We start from the raw sequence: 25,564 nt of genomic DNA on the forward strand, positions 1-25,564 counted from the left end.
CTTATAAACCAGCAGTAGACGGATTCCTAATGAAGTAGGTGAAAGGTTACTGTGGGTGGAGTTGACTTTATTAAATGGTGGAATAGGCTGAGGGCCCAACTAGCTTACTGAGTAGTTTGTACGTTTGCTTTTGTGAAGATTGATCAGTCTTGGCACAGTTCAGTCCCAGTGCCTGTGGCAACTTTGCGGAGAATGCTGTGATGACGCAAACATTTCATATTTGTGTCCAATTGAATTCTGGGCTGTTTAAATTCTGTTGACCTAATATGTTCTGCATTTGCAGTCCTCTGCCTCTGATGTCTGATGTTCATTTCTAATTCACAGTTTGGGTGGACTCATGTGACTTTGCTAATAGTCGTGACTCAGTCCCACCTCATCATCCACAACCTCTTTGAAGGAATGATTTGGTATGTGCCTGCCCAGCAGTTTCTTCCTTTCAATGTTATTGTTTAAAATGCACAAATTAACATGTATTTCTAATTGGCAGAATTGAGAACAACTGCAGCACAATGGGGGTTGAGTTCCTTGTGCATGAAACAGAACAGACTAGTGCGGAAGTACAATAGGTAGTAGAGTTATAGAAAGAATTTGAAATAAAACGCATTAAAGATGAAGGGAAAGTTGGGAGAGGAATTAATAGAAGCAGAGTGTTATACCGTGTGGAAACAGGCCCTTTGTCCCAACTGATCCATGCCGACCAGGATTTCTATTTGAGTTAGATGCAGCTACCTGGGTTTGGCTCGTATCCCTTTTCTGTCCAGGTACCTGTCCACATATCATATAAACATCGTAACTATACCTGCCTACAGCTTCTACAGGAAGCTTGTTCCACACACCCCCCATTAAGTCAATATACTAGGTCCTTCCTATACTGCAAAGCCTTAGACAATCAGCAACTGTAAAATTAGATCCCAATTCACATATTTTCATATAATAGGAGGAAGATGTGACACAATCCTTTCACCATCATGTCAGACAAATTATATGGATGCAACATGAGATGTTCTTTATTGAACTTCAAGTTTTCCATAGTTCATTTTTCTTTCCCTCAGTACGACAATGATTAGTGGGCTCGATCTTTGTGCTCGGGTCTGTAATAGGGTTTGAACCTACAATTTACAGGCGTGAGAGTGCTTCAAACCGAGCAACAGTTAATTGGACTGAAATCCCACCCACCAAATCACACAACAAATTCTAATATAACCAGTGACTGTGAGTGTTACGTTGTGATTATATCAGGCATTTTGCACCTCGTGAGCTTCTGAAAAATTGGTGATTGTCTAAGCTAGTGAGGATTTTTGTTTTGTTGTGGAGCATCTGCTGAAGTACAACCAATGTGAGGTGATGATATTATTACTGAGTAGCATCAGCACATTTGATGTAGAAGCAGCAAGCTCCCTCTCAAGAACCAAACATAGGAATCAAGAACCAGAGGACATGGGTTTAAAGTGAGAGGTGGAAAGATTTGATGGGAACCCAAGGTTTAACTTGCACAAGTGGTGATGGGTATATAGAACGAGCTGCCGGGGGAGATTGTTAAGGCAGGTACTATCATAACATTTACGAGAAATTTCGACGGGTACATGGTTAGGATATGTTGAGAGGGTTAATGGCCAAGTGGGCAGGTGTAGATGGGACATGTTGATCGGCATGGGCAAATTGGGCTGACAGGACTGTTTCAACACTGTATGACTGGCAAAAATATGTTTTGAGAATCTAGGGACGTGGCTGTGACTGATACTGAAGACAATTGTTTGGCCTTGTCATCTTAACTGTACCAGCCTCAACTGAGGATTGATCTTGCTCCCACTTTGTCAGCATTTACTATAAGGATTGATGATTATGATGCTTCCAATTGAGTCCTGAACATGTATTGCCGCAGTTCCGCAGAATTTAAATGGACTGGCTCTGGTTGAAGGTGCATCGATAGTCCCCATCTGAGTCAGCTTACTACAGGATCCACTGAGGGAAGCAGAGCTCTGATGCTATGTCTATCCACGCAAGTGATTCCCAAGCAGGGCAATGTCAAATGTGTTGAGAGTTACGTTAACTAAATCCATCAGACAGCATTTCACAAGGTGTTGTTGCACTTACAGTATAAATTGCAATTGCTGGTTTAAGTCACCGACAAAAAATGGATTGAATATTCATAAGGCATAAATATCTTGAGGATGCCTGTTAAGTCTTTCTCTCTACATGTCTATTCTTTCTTGTTGCTCAGGTTCATTGTGCCGATTTCTTGTGTGATCTGCAATGACATCATGGCTTACATGTTTGGATTCTTTTTTGGCCGGACTCCACTCATCAAGGTCAGTAAGAAGACCAAGAGGCGGTGAGGAGTACTGGGGCACAAAATGAAAAGTTCCACCCAGATGAATGAAGCATGTTCCTCTGAGGCACATCATGAGATAGATTGGAGGGAGCAAAATTTTCATGAGGCACTTATGTAATGCCAGTTGATTTGAATCTGTTGATATTCTGAAGAAGAGTCTCGACCCGAAACATCACCCATTCCTTCCCTCCAGAGATGCTGCATGTCCCTTCCGCACTTCCAGTTAAGTCCTAAGCCCTGGAAACTGCAGAGAAGGACAACATGTCTGGCTTTGTAATTCAGATGCGTTTGGAGAAGTTGGATAGGAACATGAGGGAGAAATGAATAGACACACATTTTCACACACACTTTCAGATGGCACAATGAAGACTACTTTGGGACCATTCAAGAGATATTGGTTGCTGGTGCTACTTGAATTGCAGATATCTGTGTGAGAGATAGGAGTAAATATCTTTGTTTTCTGTATATTTTGTACAAATTAAGGTGGATTCTAGATTTAACAGAATAGGTCGTACATATAACAACTGTTTGGGGGTGTGATTATGTGGGTATATGATGTGGTGTCATTGAAAGCTAGGTCACTGTTTAAGGATAAGGGGCAAGTCTTTTATGACTGAGATGAGAAAAACATTTTTTCACACAGAGAGTGGTAAATCTGTGGAAATCTCTTCCACAGAAGGTAGTTGAGGCTAGTTCATTGGCTATAGTTAAGAGGGAGTTAGATGTGGCCCTTGTGGCTAAAGGTATCAGGGGGTATGGAGAGAAGGCAGGTACAGGATACTGAGCTGAATGATCAGCCACGATCATATTGAATGGCGGTGCAGGCTCGAAGGGCCGAATGGCCTATTCCTGCACCTATTTTCTATGTTTCTAAAAGGATGGTAATGACGAGAGAGGGGGGGCGGGATATGTGACCATTCTGTGATGCAAGTTGTGTACACATGAGACTAGGAGAGAACTGGTTTAAACTGAAGATAGGCACAAAAAGCTGGAGTAACTCAGCAGGACAGGCAGCATCTCCGGAGAGAAGGAATGGGAGACTTTTCGGGTCGAGACCCTTCTTCAGACTATCCATGTTGTTGCCCACAGGTTGCCTCGCAATTCTTCGTAAACTACAGACATTTCTTCACACTAAATTTGAACAAGAGCGTTCAATTGTCATATGTACCAACAGATCAATAATATGCAATATCACCACCTTATAATATGTTACTGCAGCAAAACTGACCATCAGTTTTACCATTTTTTGCAGCTGTCTCCCAAGAAGACCTGGGAAGGATTTATCGGAGGATTCTTTGCAACCGTCGTGTTTGGACTTTTGGTGAGATGCTGTTTTAAACAAATGACCCATTGTCAATAGTCAGAAAGACAATTCCATTTGTTTGGTTTGAACCCCCCTGCTAGTGACGGTCAAGTCAAGTCACTTTTATTTATATAACACATTTAAAAAACAACTCTCGTTGGCCAAAGTGCTTTACATTGGTATAAGAATAGTATAACAAACAACAACAAAAAATTGGGTCATCTGAGAAAAGCAGCGGGGATTAAAGAATGCTGGAAACTGGAAGATTAGTTCCAGAAGTTAGAAACTTCTGCTGGCGTCAACCTGAATTGCACCTTGTATCAGTTAGGAGGCTTCCTCATTTCATGTTTATTTCAGAGACACAATATACAGTGCACTCCATAATGTTTGGGACAAAGACTCATCTTTTGCTTCGGGTCGTGACCCTTCTTCAGACTGATGGAGGTGTGGGGTGGGGGGGGGGGGGGGGGGGGTGGGGGGGGAGGGAAGAAGAAAGGAAGAAGCAAAGACAATAGGCTGTGGGAGAGCTGGGAAGGGGAGGGGAAGGAGGGAGAAAGCAAGGACTACCTGAAATTGGAGGAGTCAATGTTCATACCGCTGGGGTGTAAACTGCCCAAGCGAAATATGAGGTGCTCCTCCAATTTGCGGTGCGCCTCACTCTGGCCATGGAGGCCCAGGACAGAAAGGTCGGATTCGGAATGGGATGGGGAGTTGAAGTGCTGGGCCACCGGGAGATCAGGTTGGTTAGTGCAAACCGAGCGGAGGTGTTGGGCGAAGCTTGGGTCTCACCAATGTTGAGCAGCTGACACCTAGTAACATCCATCTTGTGACATTTGGTTTCTCGGGATTTGCCTACGCCTCCATCTTGTAGCAACCTCCCAGCTGATCTATTGTCATTAAGGGTCAAGAGTGTTTCATTGTTGATTCCACCAAAACCGAACAATGAAATTCTTACTTGCAGGAGCACAACAGGTTTGTCAGCACGGTACTTAATAGATAACATAATAAAGAAATTAAAAAAAAAACGATATTGTCCAAAACCAATCAAAAGCCCAAAGTCCCTCGTGCAACGAAGACAGTTTGCAATCAAGGTTTATTTTGTGTCTGTAGTGTTCAACAGCCAGATGGTTGTTGGGAAGAAGCTGTTCACGGTTTTCAGAACTCTGTTTTCAGTCTTCTGAACCTTTATCCAAATGGCAGGAGTGAAATGAGAGCATGGTCAGGCTGGTGTGGGCGCTGATGACACTGGATGAATATTTGAAGCAATGCCTCCTGCAAATCTCTTCAATGGTAGGGAGCTCAGTATCTGTAATGGACTGGGCAGTGTTTACCACTTTATGTAATCTCCTTTGTACCTGTGCTTTTGAAGTGCCAAACCGGTACATGATGCAACCATTCAACATGCTCTCCACCGTCCACCTGTAGAAGTTCAAGAAAGTATTTGTCTACGTAACGAATCTCCTCGATCTTTTAAGGAAGTAGAGGCATTGATGGGCTTTCTTCATGATTAAATGAATAGATCCAATAAGTAGGTCAATAAGAAATGAAGCTGCATAATAGTCTTAACTGAAAGTAGTAGCAGCAGCCCGGATGGCATTTGCGGTATTATTGCACCTGATTAATGTATTTTCCTGTACCCCACATTGCAATGCTGTTTTATCTTTCTCGTTCATGTAGCTGTCCTACGTGATGGCAGGGTACAATTTCTTTGTCTGTCCTGTGGAGTTCAACAATGAGGCCAACAGTTTCACCGTGGAATGTGAACCATCAGAGCTGTTCCTCCTGCAAGATTACACAATCCCAACTGTTCTTCAGTCCGTTATAGGCTGGGTATGACATTGCAATCTTTGTATTTTCATCACGTTTCAGGGAGTGAATTTCTGAGTCTGTGCCTGCTGGACAAATGAACATTCCTGCCGTTTCCTCAGTGTTTATGTGTGTGTGTGTGTATGTATGTATGTATGTATGACTGGGCCAAAAGACTCTGAAACTCACCCCTTTAAAATTACAATGGGTAACAAACATTGCAATCCGCTAGTTAATTGTATTTCTTCTTGTCTTATTTCTGCAGCGGTCGATCAAGATGTACCCTTTCCAGATTCACAGCATTGCCCTTTCTAGTTTTGCATCACTAATCAGCCCATTTGGAGGATTCTTTGCCAGCGGCTTCAAGAGAGCATTTAAGATCAAGGTATTTGTTGCCATGTGACAACATTTGGGGAAGAAAGTAGGGGGGGGGGGGTTAGAAGGGTGGTAATATAAGCACGTTCATAAGTTATAGGAACAGAATTAGGCCATTCGGCCCATCAAGTCTACTCCGCCATTTAATCATAGCTGAACATAGAAACATATACAATGCTTAAAGAATTGGACAGGTTAAATGCTGGAAAATGCTCCTGATGTTTGGGGGTCACAGGTAACAATAAGGGGTAGGCCATTTAGGACTGAGACGAGGATAAACTTTTTCACCCAGAGAGTTGTTTCAAGAGAGAGTTAGATTTACCTCTTAGGGCTAAAGGAATCAAGGATATGGGGAAATAGCAAGAACGGGGTACTGATTTTGGATGATCAGCCATGAAGGGCCAAATGTCCTACTCCTGCACCTATTTTTCTATGTTTCTGTGATCCATCTATCTTTCCCTCTCAAGCCCCATTCTCCTGCCTTCTCCCCATACCCAATGACACCCATACTAATCAAGAATCTGTCAATCTCTGCTTCAAAAAATATCCATTGACTTGGCCTTCACTGCCTTCTGCGGCAGAGAATTCCACTTCCACACCTTGTAATATGTTACTGCATATTGTAAGGGAATCTATGGTATTATTTCAATAAAAGACTAGGGTTATTACCCACCATGACCCGGCAAAACATTTATCCCTCAGTCAAAATAATTTTCACAGATAATCTCCTCATCACATTAGATTTTTGTCAGAGCAAGCGATGTATAAATTAAGTGCCCTGTTTCTACATTTCGCTTCATTGGCTGTGACGTGTTTTGGACATTAGACCAGAATTAAAGTTACCATTGGAAACATTGCATGTGAAATTATGATCAAAAGAATATTGTTTGGGGAGCAAAAATTGGGTCTCTTGTGTGCTATGGTATTGGTGGAAGGTTTAGCAAGTGCATCCAAGCCAGTTATGGACTTATGGAGGGCGGGTCATTATGTCAGTTTTCTTACAATATTTAGCAGTCCAATGCAAACCCCTTTTAACCATGAGTGGCTCAACATGAGCTAGCTAGCCGCTAGAATCCAGCACTGTATAAACGAGCATCAGCTCCAAAGATTAATTTCTTCTGGCAGTTGGTTTGATTTTTGAGGTGCTTTCCATTCTTTCAACCCAAGCACATCTACACATAATATGAGAGCCTTGTTGCCACAAGAAAGATGAGACCCAGGGCACCTTGAAGCATTGATGCCACTTCCCTGCAGTGTTTGGTTTCAAGATTCATGAAGGGCTGTGCTATATTGAATTGAGTGAAAGATGTTTCCCTGTAGTTCCTGTTTTATTTTTGAAATCAATTTGCAAACTCCAGAGTTTAGATCATTACATTGCAACATCAATTTTTTTGTGAGCGAAAGGGATTGTTTGCCCTCAAGGATTGTTTGGAGTTGAGGCAGCAACTTTACCTTCATGTCACTGACATCCACCATATTTTGATATTTCCATATTTCCACACAAAGGTGTGTCCCCATAGAGATAATCAGTAACAGGGAGGAACTTGTGCCAACTCATGAACAAATTCATTTTTGCTCCACCCAGGATTTTGCTGACACCATTCCCGGGCATGGTGGAATTATGGACCGCTTTGATTGTCAGTATCTCATGGCGACTTTTGTTAATGTCTACATTGCCAGCTTCATAAGGTAAATGCTGCTCATTGAATCTAAAGTGTCATCTCCTAACACTTACTGGAGCTCAGCACTCTGATGCAGAATCTTCAAAAATAAAAGCATTAACTGTGAGGCCTTTTTCCGGATCAGGCCATACACAAGTACAACAGATAGTGCAATGTGAAAAATATCAGAATGCAGAATATAATTTTACCACATTGTAGCGTTACAGTTTACGAGAAAAAGTGCTGTGTCTGCAAAGAAGGTAGGTTGGAAGATTGGGACTACCCCCTGACCTATGGTAGAACCATTCAGTAGTCCACTAACAGAGGGGAAGAAGCAGTTCCTGAGTCTGGTGGTATATGCTTTCAAACATTTGCATCTTCTGCCCGATGGGAGATGGGAAGAATATATAATGATTATGGTGATGAATGTCCTTTATTATGTTAGCTACTTTCCCAAGGTTGTGTGAAATGAAGGTGATGGTGGGGAATCTGGTCTCCGTGGGTACTTCCTGAATTACAAAAGGAAATAAAAATGGAAAGCCTTTCTTTTCCTCTTGATGGTCATGTCCTCCCAATGGGAGGCGCAAGGAACCGCAGATGCAAAAAAAACCCCAAAGTGCTGGAGTAACTCAGCAGATCAGGCAACAATTGGTCCAGAGAGGATAGAAGGCCACATTGGGTGTCTATGATGAGGAGGAATGTTGCAGACTGGAGAAGGGGTCGTTGCCAGACTGAAGAAGGGTTCCGACTTGAAACGTCGCCTATCCATGTCCTCCAGAAATGCTGTGTGACCCGTTGAGTTACGTTAGTACTTTGTGTTGATTTTTTTTCTCCCAATAGGTAGGTATGTTACAAAACCTACCTGAATCGGCATTGAGAATCTGTCCCAGCCTCATGTGCGTGATTTTGCCGCTGTTTAGAGGGGGCGGGTTTAAAACGCGATTTTTACTAGGCTGTTGCAATCAAAAATGTTCAGCCTAGTAAATCATTAACGGAAAATCGCTGAAAGACCCCGTCGCAAAAGGTATTATTAGTTTTTATGGCCTTGTATAATAGTTATAGTAGTTTAAAAACCACTCTCTCAACCCGCGACCTCTCGCAGCCCCAGGGTTTTATAAAGCAAACAATTAAAGGTATGTACCTTATTTTTACATTAAAAGGGGCTTCTTAAGAACCCTGTATATAAAGTTTTCTATAGCAAATAGTTCATTTTGGGCTCTTTATATCCCGCAGTATTTTTCTGGGCATTTGAGGGCACAAATCCAGCGCAATGTGAACGTTCTAAACCAGCTCGTTCCACAGGAACCCACTAGAAAGCCGATTTTAATGGACTTTAATTTACAGCAATTGAACACTAAATTCCTTCCATTTGGCCTATAAATTGATGTAAATGAGATTTAAAAATCATGTTTTATTGTGAATTATTTGTGAATATTATTTGGACACTTAGGCTATTTAAAAATGTTAATCATTTATTAAGAAATGGATAGATGTTTAGATCTAGTAATTGAAGTTTGAAATTAGCTACAATTGGGTAACTAACTAATTATATGCTTTAATTTCAGGTCCTCCAAGTAAGATTATTTTATATTTGTTTCAGAATGGTTCAATCTATGATAACTAAAAATTTCATTCAGTTCTCTTAATTTTTAAGAAGGTTATGGGCTTTTGACTGTCCTCGATCACAGCTTTTTTGTTATGTCGATAGAAAATCAATAGGGAACAAGATGCTAATTTCCGAATATGAAAATGGCCATAACGTTTTTATTACTTGAGATATGAAAGTGAATTAGGTGTCAAATTAAACTTATTGTTATGCTTTATCTGATGGGATAAATTGCAGACTTGATTTTTTAAATCTCAAAATTTTGTAACATTGCTACAATAGGGGTGTGCAGCTGGAACTGGGAAGGGGAGCTTAAAATGTATTCAACTGTTTGTTTGGTTGTTTTCTAGGGGGCCGAATCCTAGTAAACTGCTGCAGCAGTTACTGGCACTTCGCTTGGACCAACAGTTGCAGATATTCAAGAGCCTGAAAGCCAATCTGCTCCAGAAGGGTGTGCTGCCTGCAGGGGCGTAGGACCGGGAGAATCACTGAAGTGGTTGCCGTATAAAGCCTCAGGAAAGAGTCCAGCCAGTGACCTTTCTCTCAAACGCAGTGCGTCCAAATTACCCTACCAGGAATTTCCACATGTAATCGAGAGTTCCATGCTCCTTGTGTAGCTAGAGCTGTGCATTCTTTATTGTTATCTGGTTGATGGGATTAATAGGTAGCAATATGTTTAATCATGGGATCACAGCTCATTAGTAGGCACATTAATGATGGCCACTGACCCGTGATTAATCATCAAAACGACACACGGAGGTTTTTTTTTGTTTTAAATGACTCGCCATTGCTGTTTACAGTGAAAGATCGGGAGGCTGGCACTGAGCTCTGTATAAATCATGGACTCTGCTCCAGTTGAATCCCAATCTGAGCCTGTCCTGCACCAGTGCAGGAGTCTCGCGTTACAAGTCCAACTGATTGTCCATGATTTATTTGTTGCTCAGCTCTAATGTACGCTTTAGGGTGGAGTAGATGTAGTATTCAGTCTAGCCTTGACCATGTAGTTTGTGAAGAACCTGCTGTTTTACATTTGCATTCATAGGGTTTCTTGAGCCACCTGAAGGAGCTTAGAATATGATGTTTACACTGGCTGTCTCGTAGGATGTAGAGGAAAGTCTAGTAGAAACACGTCGCACTTGCACGCTGGAGAGTTTGCAGTGAGGTGTCGGGAACAGATTTAAGTGAGGAGCAATATTCTCCATTTATTGTCGATTTATTGCAAACTATCCAGCTTGCAACGTGAATGGTATCATAAACCTGCTCAAAACATTGCCTTTCTTTTGAAGTGTTCATGGGTGAAGTGGTCCTTTTGAGACGAGCATCTCCATTTTATCAGATCCTGGCGACCCCATCACTTAGTAAGGAAAGTGTTAGCTTTTACAATTATATTTAATCAAAAAAAAAATCTGTGCACTCAAGTATTATTTAGATATTAACCTGTAATATTAGCTGTTTTCTTGTGAGGCCTTTCAACAAAATCGCTGCATTGTGATTTCACGCCACTTCATGTCAATAATTTATTCGGGGAGTATAGTTTCAAAGATTGCACTTGACCTCTGGTGTCTGAACCAGATGATTGCTCTTCACGTAGATGCCATTTACAACCTGTTCAGCTATGTGGGAAATCACTATGAAGCTTGCTGTTTTTATTCTCTGTTTCCCCCCCCACCCACACTCACTTCTCATCATTCCTCGTCCCCCTCATCCACCCCCACCTCACTTGCCCAAATGACCATTCAGGCACCAGGTAACAAACAGATGACCCAGTTGATTTACCTTTGTTCCAACCAAGAAAACGCAGGGTTAACCATACAGCCTCTGTGAGATCGATCTTGTCAGTTCGGTGTAGGTAGCTTGTATCTGAGATGGGGATGGGACGATGATGGGAGTGAAGGTCAGGTGCATGACTAAACCGGGTCGCCTTCTGCTTGCTGATACACACGACAGCGAAAGCTAACTGTGGGGAAGGGAGTGACGGCCATTTCTCAGGAGCGCCTGAGGACTACATCGTGCCAAAGGGCTGTTGTGGAAGATTCCACTTGACAAACATGACTGTGGAATATAATGTTACTCGTTGACTCTGGTATGAACCTGAGGGATGCCAGAAGGCTCAATAATTCAGGGAGAATGAACAGATGATTATTTTTGTGCAAATTATTATTTTATCAATATTTCAACAAAACCTAAGAAGTAAAGATTTTCCGAACCCAAGCCTTTTGGTTTTCTGTGTGTTTAAGAAGGAACTGCAGATGCTGGAAAATCGAAGGTACACAAAAAAGCTGGAGAAACTCAGCGGGTGCAGCAGCATCTATGGAGCGAAGGAAATAGGCAACGCCTATTTCCTTCGCTCCATAGATGCTGCTGGACCCGCTGAGTTTCTCCAGCTTTTTGGTGTACCTTTTGGTTTTCTGTCCTGTTAATGTATACATTGAATTCCCCACCGAAGTTTTAAAATACACCAAACATTTGTCAATAGCCAATATTCAGTATCACCCAAAGTGACCGGAAATAATTAGTAGTTGACGCTCTAAAGATTTTACAGAGAACTATTGTGTTGACAATCCTTATATAAATTGTGGAGATGATACATCTCTATGATTAATTGTAGACATCTTCGGAGTGAACATTGACCTGCTGTGAAATGTACTTCACCATGCAGTTCATGCATTGTACTATTTTTAATTGTTAAGGGAGGGAGACCAGTTTGAGTGGACAAATGCTGTGCCACTAATTACCATCTGCTTGTTTTATTTCCCCTCTTGTTAGCCTTCATTCCAGTATTATTAGTTGTCCGGCTGCACAGAGTGTAGAATGGAACAGGGTGAGAGGGAGAGTGAGAGCGAGAGAGAGGACTGTGTTGAGAAATATTGTGAATTACTGAGCACAATTGTTAAAGATCCCCACATACTGAACCTGCGGTGCGATCTTCCATCAATGTTTCTTCCTATGTGGTGGGTCAAAGAGAGATAGTTTACTACCAAGTGTGGATTTAGGACAATAATAATGATGGGATAGGAATGAGAAGAACTCAGGAATTGTCTCAGTCTGGTCTGTTTTTACTGAGAAACTGTTTTCTAATTTCTTTCAAATCATTTGAGTAAGTTCACTGGGAAAGATAGCCACTAGCTTCATTGATCTGGATAGGTCCTACTTAGGCTGCTGCGCTTGGAACAGCATAAATTACTTTGAACCATTATAATATTCTTGAGATCGCCAACCTAGAAAATTCCCGTTGTTTTTTGACATTTGCTGGAATTGCACACTGAAGCCCAATTTATTTCTCTACATGGGAGTGGGGGCCAGAGAATAGGAGTAGATTTGGTCATGTACCAGCATCACCTGCGGTGATCTGACGAAAGTTCTACGAATTTCAGCATCTTAGCTATGATTTCTCCTTAAAGCAAGACTGATGATTGAATAATGTAATCTGTGCCACACCGAATCCTTTTGCAGCCACACGTATGTTGCAATAACCTTCCTTTGAAATATTTTATCTCTCATTATTGGTCTGTGAACATAACGGCAGAATTTCTGCAATACATGAATGCATAAAATGTTGATAGTCTGTAACTTTGATATACTGTGAATTAATAATATTTCTACTGTTTACTTTTCTGATTGAATATTGCTAGAGGGTACGCAGTTATTGCAAAGGTTTGTGCTTAATTTATGAGCAGAAGCCTGTGAAGTTGTGGCATCTATTAAATATTTTGAACAAACCAGAAAATATTTTGAACAAACTTTGCGAAGGAATCAGGTTTTTAAAACATCAGCTGAAGAATCAGTGTGGTATAAAATGAGTCAACTTTTTTTGTCAGCTTGATGAAGGATATTACAATTATTTTTTCCTCTGTTATAAAAATGTATCCTTTTAAAATATATTCCTATTACATTTAAATTGAAGTTTTTGTTGATTCAGACTTATAACCTATAGCTCTGCAAACTATATACCGTACACGCTGTCTTCAATTAATATTTTGTGTATTTAAGTTCATAAAAGGAATATCTGGGACATGATTCTATCTCAGGCTCAATAATGTTCTGAAAAGCAGTCTGCTACCTTTCCATGAGTGTCAATCTGAACAGCATCAATGATCTTCCGAAAATGAACAAGTGCTAAATGTGCCTCTCCCACACAGGGCTGTCAATGTAGGATGTTTATCAAAGTGATACACAAACCGTTTGAAATAATGACAATCCCTTAAATATCTTAAATATCCTCTCTTGCAGTGTGCCCTAATATTATTGAGCAATTTAAGTTTGTTTGAATGGAGTATATATTTTGCCAAAGTATCCCTTAGTCTTTGATAATAGTGCACAAATACTTAATACATGGCATGAAATTGCTGTCCACTGGCATAAAATACATGTACCAAATACATGCCTTGGTAGGACAGCTGAGAAGATTCAAAACATGGATCAGAAACTGAAAAATGGTAGTTGGGAGAGATTTGGTTGCAAGCTTAATTATGGGGTTGCAGAGGTACAAGAATTTGATGATGTTTCTCCGAGCCTCGAGCAAGTGACCTAGAAGTGGACTAAGTGTTGTGATTACTCTGGAGAGATATTGAAGTAAATCATGCAGGGGATATGCACGAGTTGCACACTGGCCTGTGGTAAATATAGGTGATGTGCAAGTCAACACTACACCCAAAACACTTCAGCTTCCACACTGCAATCTGTGGTGCCTGCAGAAATGTTATTTCCTCCCTCTTGGTATGAGAGATTCTAATGAGAATCAGGAAGCAGTCATGAATGTCTTTTTTAATTCACAGAGGATATTTCAAAACAAAAACAACATCTAACAAAGGTGTTGGGTGTGAGGGTGCTTGCAAGAACTATATTAATTTTGAGTTTAGTCACGCAAAGTGTCTTGTGGAAGCTATGAAACATGTTTTTATTCTTTAAACATTGTCCATGCACTGTTGTACAGTATCTTTAGATGAACAACTTGTGAGGAAATGCTGTGTCTGATCTCAGAGAGGTTCGTCTTTCTGCCCCTTGCCTTGATTCAGTAGTGTAAAGTAGAGCCAGCCAATACTCTTTACATTTTTACACTCTACTGATGTATATGTTTTTTTTTTTTTACATATCCAAAATCTGAGTCTGTTGATCGATAGATGTATTAACATGAATACAGAATGCAGTTTGCTATATTTTTAAATAAATTAGTTAAATATGCTGCAGTAGCTCAAAAATCTGTTAACAAATGTGATAAATATGTAAAGTGACATTTCAATGCCTGGAGTAGTGGGACAGTATTTGCAGCTGGTGGAGGTATTGTATAGAGCTGATGCATAGTGAGATGGTATCATGCCCACACAATGGAAGGGACAGCAAACATGGGATTATATAGCAGGACACAAAGTGCTGCAGTAACTCAGTGGGTCAGACGGAATCCCTAAAGAATGTGGATAGGATACGTTTTGAGCCTGAACCCATCTTCAGTCTGTCCCAAAATGTCACCTATCCATGTTCTCCAAGAATGCTGACTGACCCACTGAGTTACCCCAGCACTTTGTGTCCTTTTTAGTAAACCTGCATCAACAGTACCTTGTTTGTACATGAGATATAGTAGTACAGCTCTGATGCAATATGAAGGCTGCCTAATGCTTTGTTGAGGGAATCATTGCTTTTCTTTGATAGTGCCCTGTGAGTGCATCCACTGTATAGATTTCACAGCTTTGACTACCAAGCTTGTAGAATGAAAACCCCCGTTTCCAAATAAGTTGAATGCTTCGAGCTGAGATCCAAAATAGTAATGTTGATGCTGATTTTGTTTACAACTTGAAAATTTCCTGAGGATATTTTTCGGATAGGATTTCTCTTGCTTTACCTGCTGAGGCTGATGCCTCCGAATTCAAGTGTGGCTTTCCAGCTGAATACAATGAAGTGAAACGCTACTCTTTGCTCCCTCTTTAGGGAATCACATTTTGCCAGGGCACAGATTGGGAATTGAAGCAGGGAATCATACCATGGCTTTACACATTATCGGATACTAAATGCAACAATGTTGTCAAATTAGATATCCACTTTTAATTACACTCAAGCGCTAACAATTGTTGCATTAATCAAATATGCTATTGCAATAAATTTATTGGTGGAATGGCTCGATATACAAAAAGGCATCATGTATAATTTGCACTCTACTTTCCTCACAGTAAAGTCAGTGACCTGGGTACAAAGGGCATTAGAAGGGCTGCAACACAAATGAAAGTGTGAGTTGTGTAGACCGAGCGATGTATGGTGTGAAGTGTGGAGCTGTAGATGTCAGAGCAGGTGAATGAGGGTCATCTTCCACTTTGGATGAATGATTTATTTTCAACCATCAAGCCAAAAAAATTCTAATATGAGATGTGAGTTCTTCCACTTGCCCAGTGATCTTAACAGTTCTGCATAAAAGAAGGAAGCTGCTCCTAACTTTGAAGCCTCTTGAAGACTAGACACAGCATTCCCTTTGGATTAGATTGCAGCACGGACTAATGCACACATTTAGTTAGGTAATGCGCTTGAGTAAATTGCTTATTTTCTTAATGCTAAATATTTGTCTGTGTGAAGTATAAAATATTCAGTTCAAGTGAAACCTGCCATGTGTTACTGTACATGTCTGTATTTGTATTGAACATTTCAACACATGTGTTCATATGTGTGCGTGTATGCATATATAGTATAGATGCGCTAACACACACGTGTATGTGTATATTTGATGTTGTTAAAGAGTACACATTATTTATATATGTTCGAAATAAAAAAATCCTATTAAATGACAAAGCGGTCATTCATTCTTTTTGACCTTGCAGCTGCAATATTTTTATAAAGATAACCAGGTAACGTTTGAACTTTAGCAAAGGAAAACTTACCTGGTGTAGTCTTTGTGATTCCATTACCACAGCCCTGTGTCTCACATGCCGAGTAACCTACAAATACCTACAGATTATACAAACAATCACAAAAAAATATGATAAAAGGTAGAAACACAGAGCTGCAGATGCTGTTTTATGTCAAAGATAGACACATAATGCTGGTTTAACTCAGCAGGCCAGGCAGCATCTCTGGAGATAAAGGATAGGTAAAGTTTCGGGTCAGGTCCCTTATTCTTCAGAACCAGGGTCAAGAAGGGTTCCGACCTGAAATATCACCCATTCCTTCTCTCCAGAGTTGCTGCCTCTCCCGCTGAGTTACTCCAGCATTTTGTGTCTATCTTCAGGGTATGCACTGCTCCACACTTCAGAACCAATGACGGGAATCTATGGACTAGTCACCTTCCCCACCAACCCTCACCAACATGAGACTGTGGTTGAATATATTCTTGGAGTAGGCAACATGCGGCAAACATTGGTTGGCTGACACAACCACCCATTATGCTGCCTTCCAAGTCTGAAGTGGAAAGGGAATTGATCTTGATGACCCAATTGGATGAATTGATTTTAACTAGATCACTTAAGAAGGATCTTGCCCCGAAACGTCACCCATTCCTTCTCTCCAGAGATCCTGTTCCGCTGAGTTATTCCAGCATTTTATGCTTATCTATTTTTAAAATTTGAGCTATGGCTATTAAACCGAAGACCTTTTTCTCCTAAAAAAGTCTTGTTAAACAATGCTTATTACAGTGTCTTTGAGGTGAGACATTGACATGTTTCTAAGATAGTTGTGTGATGCAGACTATAATAATGATTATATATGATAATGATTCTTGATTTGTATGGGTGTCGGGGGTTATTCAGAGAAGGCAGGAGAATGGGTGTCAAGTCTTCTAATGTTTTTGTGCAGATTCCCCGCTTGAAAGGGATCTGATTCATCAGATTCAACTGGATTTCACTCAATGACCAAACCACTTCTTTTCCATTTTTTTTTTTGTTTCCTTTTATTTTGGCAGATTCAGCAATTAATTGGCAGTTTCACTTGATTTATTGCTTCAGCCATTACTTTGAAGGCATTTGGATGTTGTAGGTCTTAAGGTATTTAACAGTTTAGTCTTTTAGCAGGTGCAAAACTGGCTGCCAATCGGGTGCTGTAGATAATCAGTCCTGCATGCCTTCGCTGGCGATCGTGGCAGTTTTTAGGACAGTGTCTTAGATTATACTGTTCAAGTTTTTAGCCGCAAGTCAACTTCCATCTTTTTCCTCGCTTCTGGTGCTGTGTGCCCTTTTTTAAAGCCCCGGGCGGAACTCGGCTTATCTCCGCTTCTCTGTTCACGGTCGGGCTTTCTCTGCTTTCTCCCCCCACCGGGTTGACTGTTCCCAGTTGGGCTGAAGACTCAGCCTCTTGTCGGTGGCTTTTCTGGACCTGTCCGTGGCCTTCACGGTACTAGGCCCCCACCCGACATCTGTGGCTGCTGCTTGGGCTTGGCTGCGGGCTGCACAGCCCTGGATACATTCCAGGTAAGCTGACACCGTGCTTGGTGACCCTTACTGCCCCTGCTTGTTTTCCTAGCTCTTCCCTGAGCTATTGCTTCCCGTTCCTACCTTTTTTCTTTTTAGGCACCAATTCAAAACCATTTGGCTTGGTGCTGTTCCACTTGTTTCCAAATACTACTATTTTTAACTTTTGTTTTCGATTCTTCTTGCTGGCCTTGTTCTTATCTTCGTTCTTTTCTCCTCGTCGCCAATTGTTGTGTATTCGGATGCTTTGAACAGTCGTGAATAAAGGCTCGGACACGGGAGGAATCATACAAGCTTCTTTACTGCAGGACGCCACCTTGTCTTTTTTTGCTCATGCGTACTTGCCCCAGACATCACAAGACACCAATTACTTATCCTAATTATCCCATACCTAACACTCCTCCCCCTTTAACTTGGAGGACGGTAACACCAATTATATTACATATATAATACTCCTCCCCCTTGAACTTGGAGGCAGGTAATACCTTTCATTACAGTTTGACTTGACAATGGGGTTAAGAGGGAAAGGTCGATCAGCCATGATTGAATGGCAGAGTAGACTTGATGGGCCAAAAGGCCTAATTCTTCTATCACTTATGGATGATGAAGGAGGCTGCGTGGTGATCTGATACAAATATATTAGATTGCAAAAGGCGTTGGTAGTTAAGATCTTTATCTCTAGGTGGAAATGTCAAAAACAAGTGGCTATACTTCAAGGTTTAATGCGAAAGATAATTGTTTTTAGGAGGATCCAAAGTGTAGGTTTTCAACATAGCGAATGCTTGATATCTGGAATGCATCGCCAGAGAATGTGATGGAACCAAATACAATTACTGTGTTTAAGATGCATTTTTAGACAGGTTCAAATAGGCAAGACACAAAAGGATGCCGTTCTAATGTGGGTAACTGGATTATGTGCAGATGGGCCTGAAGGTAGCCTTGGATATGGTGGGCCAGGGAGTCTGGCTCTGTTCCGTACAACTCTAATACACTATCTTTTTTATAGTTTATTTTTTATGGATAGTTATATGGACGGGAAGGGAATGGAGGGTTATGGTCTGAGCGCAGGTATATGGGACTAGCGGAGATTATGTGTTCGGCACGGACTAGAAGGGTCGAGATGGCCTGTTTCCGTGCTGTAATTGTTATATGGTTATATGGTTATAAGTATATTGATAGTAGAGACCTGCACAGATGTGGTTCTATATAATTAGATGGTTCTATATGTGGGCTAAACGTGGTTCCATATAATTAGAACAACACATCACATGTATTTAAATCTTCATACATTAAACGCAACATACTGTTTGCCTGCCTTATTTACTTGCTGAGTCTCTATGATTTGTGCATAACCACACTCTGATCCCTCTGAACCACCTTTCAGGCCTTTCACCAATTTCCCTTTCAATTTTGTCCACTAACTTCACTCTGAGGCACCTCTGCATCTTTCTGATGGCCCATGGAGCCGCCTAACCTTGTGTATCATTTTATTGGGTGGCACGGTGGTGCAGCAGAAAAGTTGTTTCCTTACACACACACACAGCGCCAGAAACCCAGGTTCGATCCTGGCGCTGGTCTGTATGGAGTTTGTGCGTTCTCCCGTGACCTGTGCGGGCTTTTTTCTGAGAACTTTGGTTCCCTCCACACTCCAACGACGTACAAGTTTGTGGGTTCATTGGCTTGGCATAAACGTAAAATAATTGTCCCTTGTGTAGGAGAGTGTTAATATGCAGGAAGACAAAAATGCTGGAGAAACTCAGCGGGTGAGGCAGCCATCTATGGAGCGAAGGAATAGGTGACGTTTCGGGTCGAGACCCGGAAGGGTCTCGACCCGAAACGTCACCTATTCCTTCGCTCCATAGATGCTACCTCACCCGATGAGTTTCTCCAGCATTTTTGTCTACCTTCGATTTTCAAGCATCTGCAGTTCTTTTTTAAACAACGTTATTGTGCAGGGATCGCTGATCACTAGATGGCGCTGACCACTAAATATATGTAAGATGGAGCTGGAATCAGTATCTGCTCTGGTGACAAAAGTGTTTAATTTTCCATTTGATTTCATTACCACCACAGTCATCAAGATGTCACAAACTGGCCGGGTGCAGTGAAATGAAAGTGGAACTGTGGCCAAAACTGACAACATTTTTACACACATATTTTTTACATAATAAATCGGAACCCAAGTCCCTTGAGAAAGTTTAAGTCCATTGATGAAGGACCTTCAACCTCTCCGTTCTCACTGCATGGCAACGGAGGCGTTACTGTCGGCTGCAAGTCTGTTCAGGGGGAAGAGGTCTCTCATGATTTTGTTTTCTGGAGTTGCAACATGTATAGTTCCTGCAGGGGGGTGAGTGCTCTAGTTGGGCCGATCACTAGCAGAGGTTGTCCTATTCCCCACCAGATGGTAATTCTCTGGAGATGCTGCGCTGCGTAGGCTGGATCCTCGGAGACACTTACTTGCCAGCCTTACTCACCATGTGGACTCCCAGATATTTTGTGTCCTTTTGTGCATTAACCAGCCTTCTCGTTGTTGTCTCTGCAGTTACTTGTTTCTAAGAGTCAATGACTTTGCTGTGGGTCTGGATGCTGCCTGACTGGCTGAGTTACTGCAGCACTTTGCGTCCTTTTGTGCATTAACCAGCATCTGCAGTTACTTGTTTCTAAGAGTCAATGACTTTGCTCTGGACTCACACATAAACCACATCTCATAACAATGGTAATGAATTTGGATATAACAACTGACATTATCAATAATATTCCTTCCTGCAATGTATATCTACCTCAGTCAGGTAACGAGTGCAGTGAACAGTCTGAAAACTGACCAAGGTACTGTTGACCCATGAAATCCTGAGCTCAGGGTCAAACCAATACCTTTAAGTGGCACAGGGACAATTCTCTCTTTTAACCATATAAGGAAGAAGCAGAACTCTCAAAGCAGATACACAATTATGAACAAGTGCAGAACTGTTTTTTTGTAATAGGAATGAATGAATTACCTGCTTGGATCCAAAGTGGTATTCTGGTATAAGTTATACGAGCAGAATTAGGCCATTTGTCCCATCAAGTCTACTCTGCCATTCAATCGTGGCTGATCTAGCTTTCCCTCTCAACTCCATTCTCCTGTCTCCTCCCCACAACCCCTGTCACCCGTACTAATGAAGAATCTGTAAATCTCTGCCATTAAAAAAATCCATTGATTTGTCGTCCACAGCCTCCTGTGGTAATGAATTCCACAGATTCACCATCCTCTGGCTAAAGAAATCCCTCCATCAATGGATTCTTGTACCTCACTGTCGAAGGGTTGGATGTTGTGATTACTCACTGCCTGGTATTAGGTATTTACTCATTCACACAGACGGAGACATCAGTTGAATGAGTCAGGCAGTGAGGTCACTGACTGGGTGCAGATTGGCCCCATTACAGAGGGAGCCTGTACTTTGTCTTCGTGTTTGCCAGATTCACAGGAATAAGTTTGTGGTTTAGTCCCTTGGAAAGTAGGTTGGGGCAGTGCTGTGAGAATCGAATTCATGGGTGTCCGAACATGGACACTGCAAAAGGTCACCTCCTCTCTCCTCACACCTGCTGCTAATATATTGCGTGTATACACAGTATATATATACATTGGAAACCAACTCAAGGCATTTCACAGGGGAAAGTCAGGCAAGAACTGACAGTGTACAAGAGGACTGAGAGATCAGCTTTAGTGCAAACCTTTAAAGGAAAGAGAGAGATGGAGAAAGGGAGAGAGTTTGGTTCATTATTGTCATGTGTACCGAGGTACAGTGAAAAGCTTATAGTTGCCTGCTATCCAGTCAGCGAATAGACGGTACATTATTACAATAAAGCCATGCAGAGTTTACCCATACAGGATAAGGTATAACGTTTACTATATGATAAAGTTCAATAAAATCCGATTAAAGATAGTTTGAATGTTTCCAATGAGGTAGATGGAAGTTCATAACCGCTCTCTAGTTGCTGTTAGTTGCCTTGATAACAGCCGGGAAGAAACTGTACCTGAATCTGGAAGTATATTCATCTTCAAACTTCTGTATCTCTTGCCCGATGGGAGAGGCGAGAAGAGGGAGTGATCTGATCTGATGAGACTGATCCTTGATTGTGTTGGTGGCCTTGCCATGGCAGTGTGAAGTGTGGATGAAGATAGAGCAGGAGAGAGGGAGAGAGATGGAGAGCGAGAGAGAGAGACAGAGAGACAGAGAGAAAGAGAGACAACAAAGATGAGAGTTTGAGAGCAAGGCACACCGCCAATAGAAGAATGAAAACATTGGAGGAAAGCACAATAAAAGCTGGAAGAAAATAAAGAGTTCTTGAAAATCAACTGAGCAATTGGCATGGAGCATGGGCATGGAGAGATTTAACATAATAAGAGATGTTTAGAAGTGCAGCTTTGCTTAACCAACAGCCGGTGAAGGTTGAGCTGCGTGAATAAATTGGATGACCAGATGTCCTTGCATGTAAAGATCCTGGCAGCAGATCTTGTTTAATAAGAGAAGATAAGATACGGCCCTCTTGTCCCCTCCAATGCCTAGAATTGGATGTGCATGCTTATAAGTGATTTGAGCAGAATCAGGCCATTCGGCCCATCTAGACTACTCCGCCATTCAATCATGGCTGATCTATCTTTCCCTCTCAACCCCATTCTCCTGCCTTCTCCCCCTAACCCCTGACTCCCTTACAAATCGACAATCTGTCAATATACACCTTAAAAATACCCAATGACTTGGCCTCCACAGCCGTCTGTGGCAATTAATTCCACAGATTCACCACCCTCTGATTAAAGAACTTCCTCCTCATCATCTTTCTTTAGGTATGACCTTTTATTCTGGCCCTTCCTACCAGTGGAAACATCCTCTCCACATCCACTCTATCCAGGCCTTTCACTATTCGGTAAGAATACATCACCGCAATTGGTGCCAGACCTGTGTTTCATGCTTATCCATTCTCTCCCCTCTCTTAAATTAGCGTTGGTTAATTTGCATTTGTTAATTTTCAGATTTAATCATGACTCCTTTCAGCATCTTAATACAAATCTTGTACTTGGCTTGTACTCGCTAGAATTTAGAAGATTGAGGGGGGATCTTATAGAAACGTACAAAATTCTTAAGGGGTTGGACAGGCTAGATGCAGGAAGATTGTTCCCGATGTTGGGGAAGTCTAGGACAAGGGGGAAATCTTTTAGGACCAAGATGCTGCTGACATACTGCATTACGGCATGGTATGGCAGCTGCACCATGGCAGACAGGGAGAGGCTTCAGAGGGTAACTAGGACAGCGCAGAAGATCATTGGTTGCCCTCTCCCCTCCCTGATGGATATCTACACCTCCCGCTGCCTTAGCAGGGCAAAGAATATCATCAAAGACAGCTCCCATCCTGCGTTTGGACTGTTCGACCTGCTGCCCTCTGGAAGGTGCTATAGGTGCATCAAATCCAGGACAAATAGACTCAGAAATAGTTGCTTTCCGAAAATTATAACTACTCTTAATTCAAATTCACACTTGCACTGACTTCACAGCCCAACACCCGGACTTCCATCTGTATATATGTATATATGTATATAGCACCGCAGAATTGTGCACCTATCGCCCCCCCTTCTCCCTTCTGTTTTTTGTTTTTCTGTTTCTTGTTTTTTGTACTAAATTATATGTATGCACTGAGTACGAGCAGCTTTCAATTTCACTGTACATGTATAGTGACAATAAATGGCATATCTATATATCTATCTATATCTATGAGAAAAACATTTTTCACACAGGTGAATCTCTGGAATTCTCCGCCACAGAAGGTAGTTGAGGCCAGATCATTGGCTATATTTAAGAGGGAGTTAGATGTGGCCCTTGTGGCTAAAGGTTTCAGGGGGTATGGAGAGAAGGCAGGTACAGGATACTGAGTTGGATGATCAGCCATGATCATATTGAATGGCGGTGCAGGCTCGAAGGGCCGAATGGCCTACTCCTGCACCTATTTTCTATGTTTCTAAATGAACGGAAAGGGAGAGCAAAGAGGCCCAGATCTGTTAAGTAACAGTTCGCAAAAACCTTGCACTTTGCTTAACGCTTGGATAGCTGAGAATGTGAAACAAACGCCCACTTCCTTATCAAGGACTTTCAAAACTGTATTTGCTTTGCAACCTCAGCAAGCCATGCAACTGGCGCACCTGTCCTCATGAAACTGAAAAAAAGAGCTGTCAGAGTGGGAGAAGCTAGATTGTGCCCAACCTCCAGCAAGGTTTCTTTAACAATATATGAACTGAAACACAGGGTGCACCGTCCTTGCTTGCTTGCGCGGGCTGGGCTTGCGTCTGGTCACGGAAGAGTTGTACAGGAACAAGGATGTGGGCTGGCAGACAACTGCACAGGCTGAGACAGGGACTTGCCCTAACCGAGGAGAAGAGCGTGCACTTTGAAGACAAGCTATCTCCTCCGCGCTTTCCGAAGAGGGAGATCATGTCACTGAAGTTGCCGCGGAACGTCTGGGATTTCAACCTTAAAACAGATTCTGCACGAATAGGTATGGCGGGGGCATAAGCCTGGTCTGTTAACCCATTAAACATTTCCTCCTCTCTAAATAGTTTGGTCCACGACTGAGACTCTAGTGGGATCACTCTCATGTTGCAGTTTATGCGTTTATCTGGTTTCGTGACTTAGATGAGATAGTGAGATTGGGGGGGAGAGAGGGGAAGTGTCACAATTCAACAAATGTTGTATTGTAGTGTAGTGCAGACACCAGGAGTCAAAGTGGAGGGAATTAGTGACAAAATGGCACATGTCTAGATATTCCCAGGGATCTGTTGGTAATAGACCGATAGAGAGGTTAACTGGAGAGTTTGTGCGATTCACAACGTTAGGCACGCAGCAAGGTATTATATTTAACTGGGATAGACACAAAATGCTGGAGTAACTCAGCGGGTCAGGCAACACCTCTGGAGAAAAGGAATAGGTGATGTTTCGGGTCTTTGAAGAAGTTATCTTTCTCCCTCCGATGCCTTTTCAACAGAGATGTTACCTGACCCGCTGGGTTACTCCAACATTTTGTGTCGAAATTCGGTGTAAACCAGCATCTGCAGTTCCTTCCTACATATTCTACTGCGTGTTGGTTTATTAATCTTCATGCTTCTCTGATGCACAGTATTCCGTGGAGCAATGTATGACAATTGCTTGTAACAATTAAAATATATTTCAATTTTGCCTTTACATCACAAGGATCTGAACTGTAGACCGTGTGCGAGCTTTGGGGGAAATTAAATCTAGTTGCAACAATATCTGCTGAGAGTAGGATTGGATCAGTGACCTACTTAATGTTACTCAGAATGGCGGTTGCATCATGTGAAATGACTTTGCTGCTGCAGTATTTCACTCATTTGGATATTCCTGTCGATGGGCTTTTTGTATATGTAACATTTGCACTGAATCTCCTGCTGTGGTGGTACATACTGATGGTCTGAAGGAACAGGCTGATCTGTCAGTTTTAACCAGAGAGTTAAATATTACAGTGCATTATACAGAATCCATTTCTCTTCCAATTTATATCTGTCTTCAAATCCCTCTTCATTTCACTGTCCAACTTCTTTGCTCTTTCATTCACTGGGGTCTTGTTGATTATCATTTCCTTCCTAAATTTCTCTTTCACGTCTTGGTCTTCACAAAACATCTCAAATCAGCTCATTAACAAAACATCTCAAATAGCCACAAGGGCCACATCTAACTCCCTCTTAAATATAGCCGTTGAGGCCAGTTCGTTGGCTATATTTAAGAGGGAGTTAGATGTGGCCCTTGTGGCTGAAGGGAAGGCAGGTACGGGATACTGAGTTGGATGATCAGCCATGATCATATTGAATGGCGGTGCAGGCTTGAAGGGCTGAATGGCCTACTCCTGCATCTATTTTCTATGTTTCTATGTTTCTATTATCAAGAACTTTGGTCCCTGTCTCATAAACCCTTATTTCCCTGCTTGCTGTACACTTTCTTACCATTGATGTTTTGACATGGTCCATAGGAATTAAGAGCCCAGGTATTCCCGGGATGGTAGTATGGTCATATGCTGAAAGAATGGAGCGGCTGGGCTTGTACACTCTGGAGTTTAGAT

At 41.8% G+C, this 25,564-nt stretch overlaps 2 protein-coding genes across 2 annotated transcripts in view; both read left to right on the forward strand.

The window, feature by feature from the left end:
- Window positions 1-15,854, forward strand: part of cds2 (CDP-diacylglycerol synthase (phosphatidate cytidylyltransferase) 2) — a 34,011-nt gene extending 18,157 nt beyond the window's left edge. Inside the window, exons 7-13 of the mRNA XM_055662198.1 lie at window positions 325-407; window positions 2,222-2,309; window positions 3,585-3,653; window positions 5,313-5,465; window positions 5,707-5,826; window positions 7,402-7,505; window positions 9,434-15,854. Of these exons, the coding sequence (XP_055518173.1) occupies window positions 325-407; window positions 2,222-2,309; window positions 3,585-3,653; window positions 5,313-5,465; window positions 5,707-5,826; window positions 7,402-7,505; window positions 9,434-9,557 (741 nt within the window). The 3' untranslated portion in view covers window positions 9,558-15,854. The remainder of the gene's footprint in view (window positions 1-324; window positions 408-2,221; window positions 2,310-3,584; window positions 3,654-5,312; window positions 5,466-5,706; window positions 5,827-7,401; window positions 7,506-9,433) is intronic.
- Window positions 15,855-23,588: 7,734 nt separating this feature from the next.
- The window catches only part of arhgap25 (Rho GTPase activating protein 25), a 46,470-nt gene continuing 44,494 nt past the window's right edge, over window positions 23,589-25,564 (forward strand). The window contains exon 1 of the mRNA XM_055662201.1: window positions 23,589-23,989. Coding sequence (XP_055518176.1) covers window positions 23,812-23,989 — 178 coding nt within the window. The 5' untranslated portion in view covers window positions 23,589-23,811. The remainder of the gene's footprint in view (window positions 23,990-25,564) is intronic.

This window comes from Leucoraja erinacea, chromosome 35, assembly GCF_028641065.1.
Source record: "Leucoraja erinacea ecotype New England chromosome 35, Leri_hhj_1, whole genome shotgun sequence".
In the NCBI taxonomy this organism is placed as follows: domain Eukaryota; kingdom Metazoa; phylum Chordata; class Chondrichthyes; order Rajiformes; family Rajidae; genus Leucoraja; species Leucoraja erinaceus.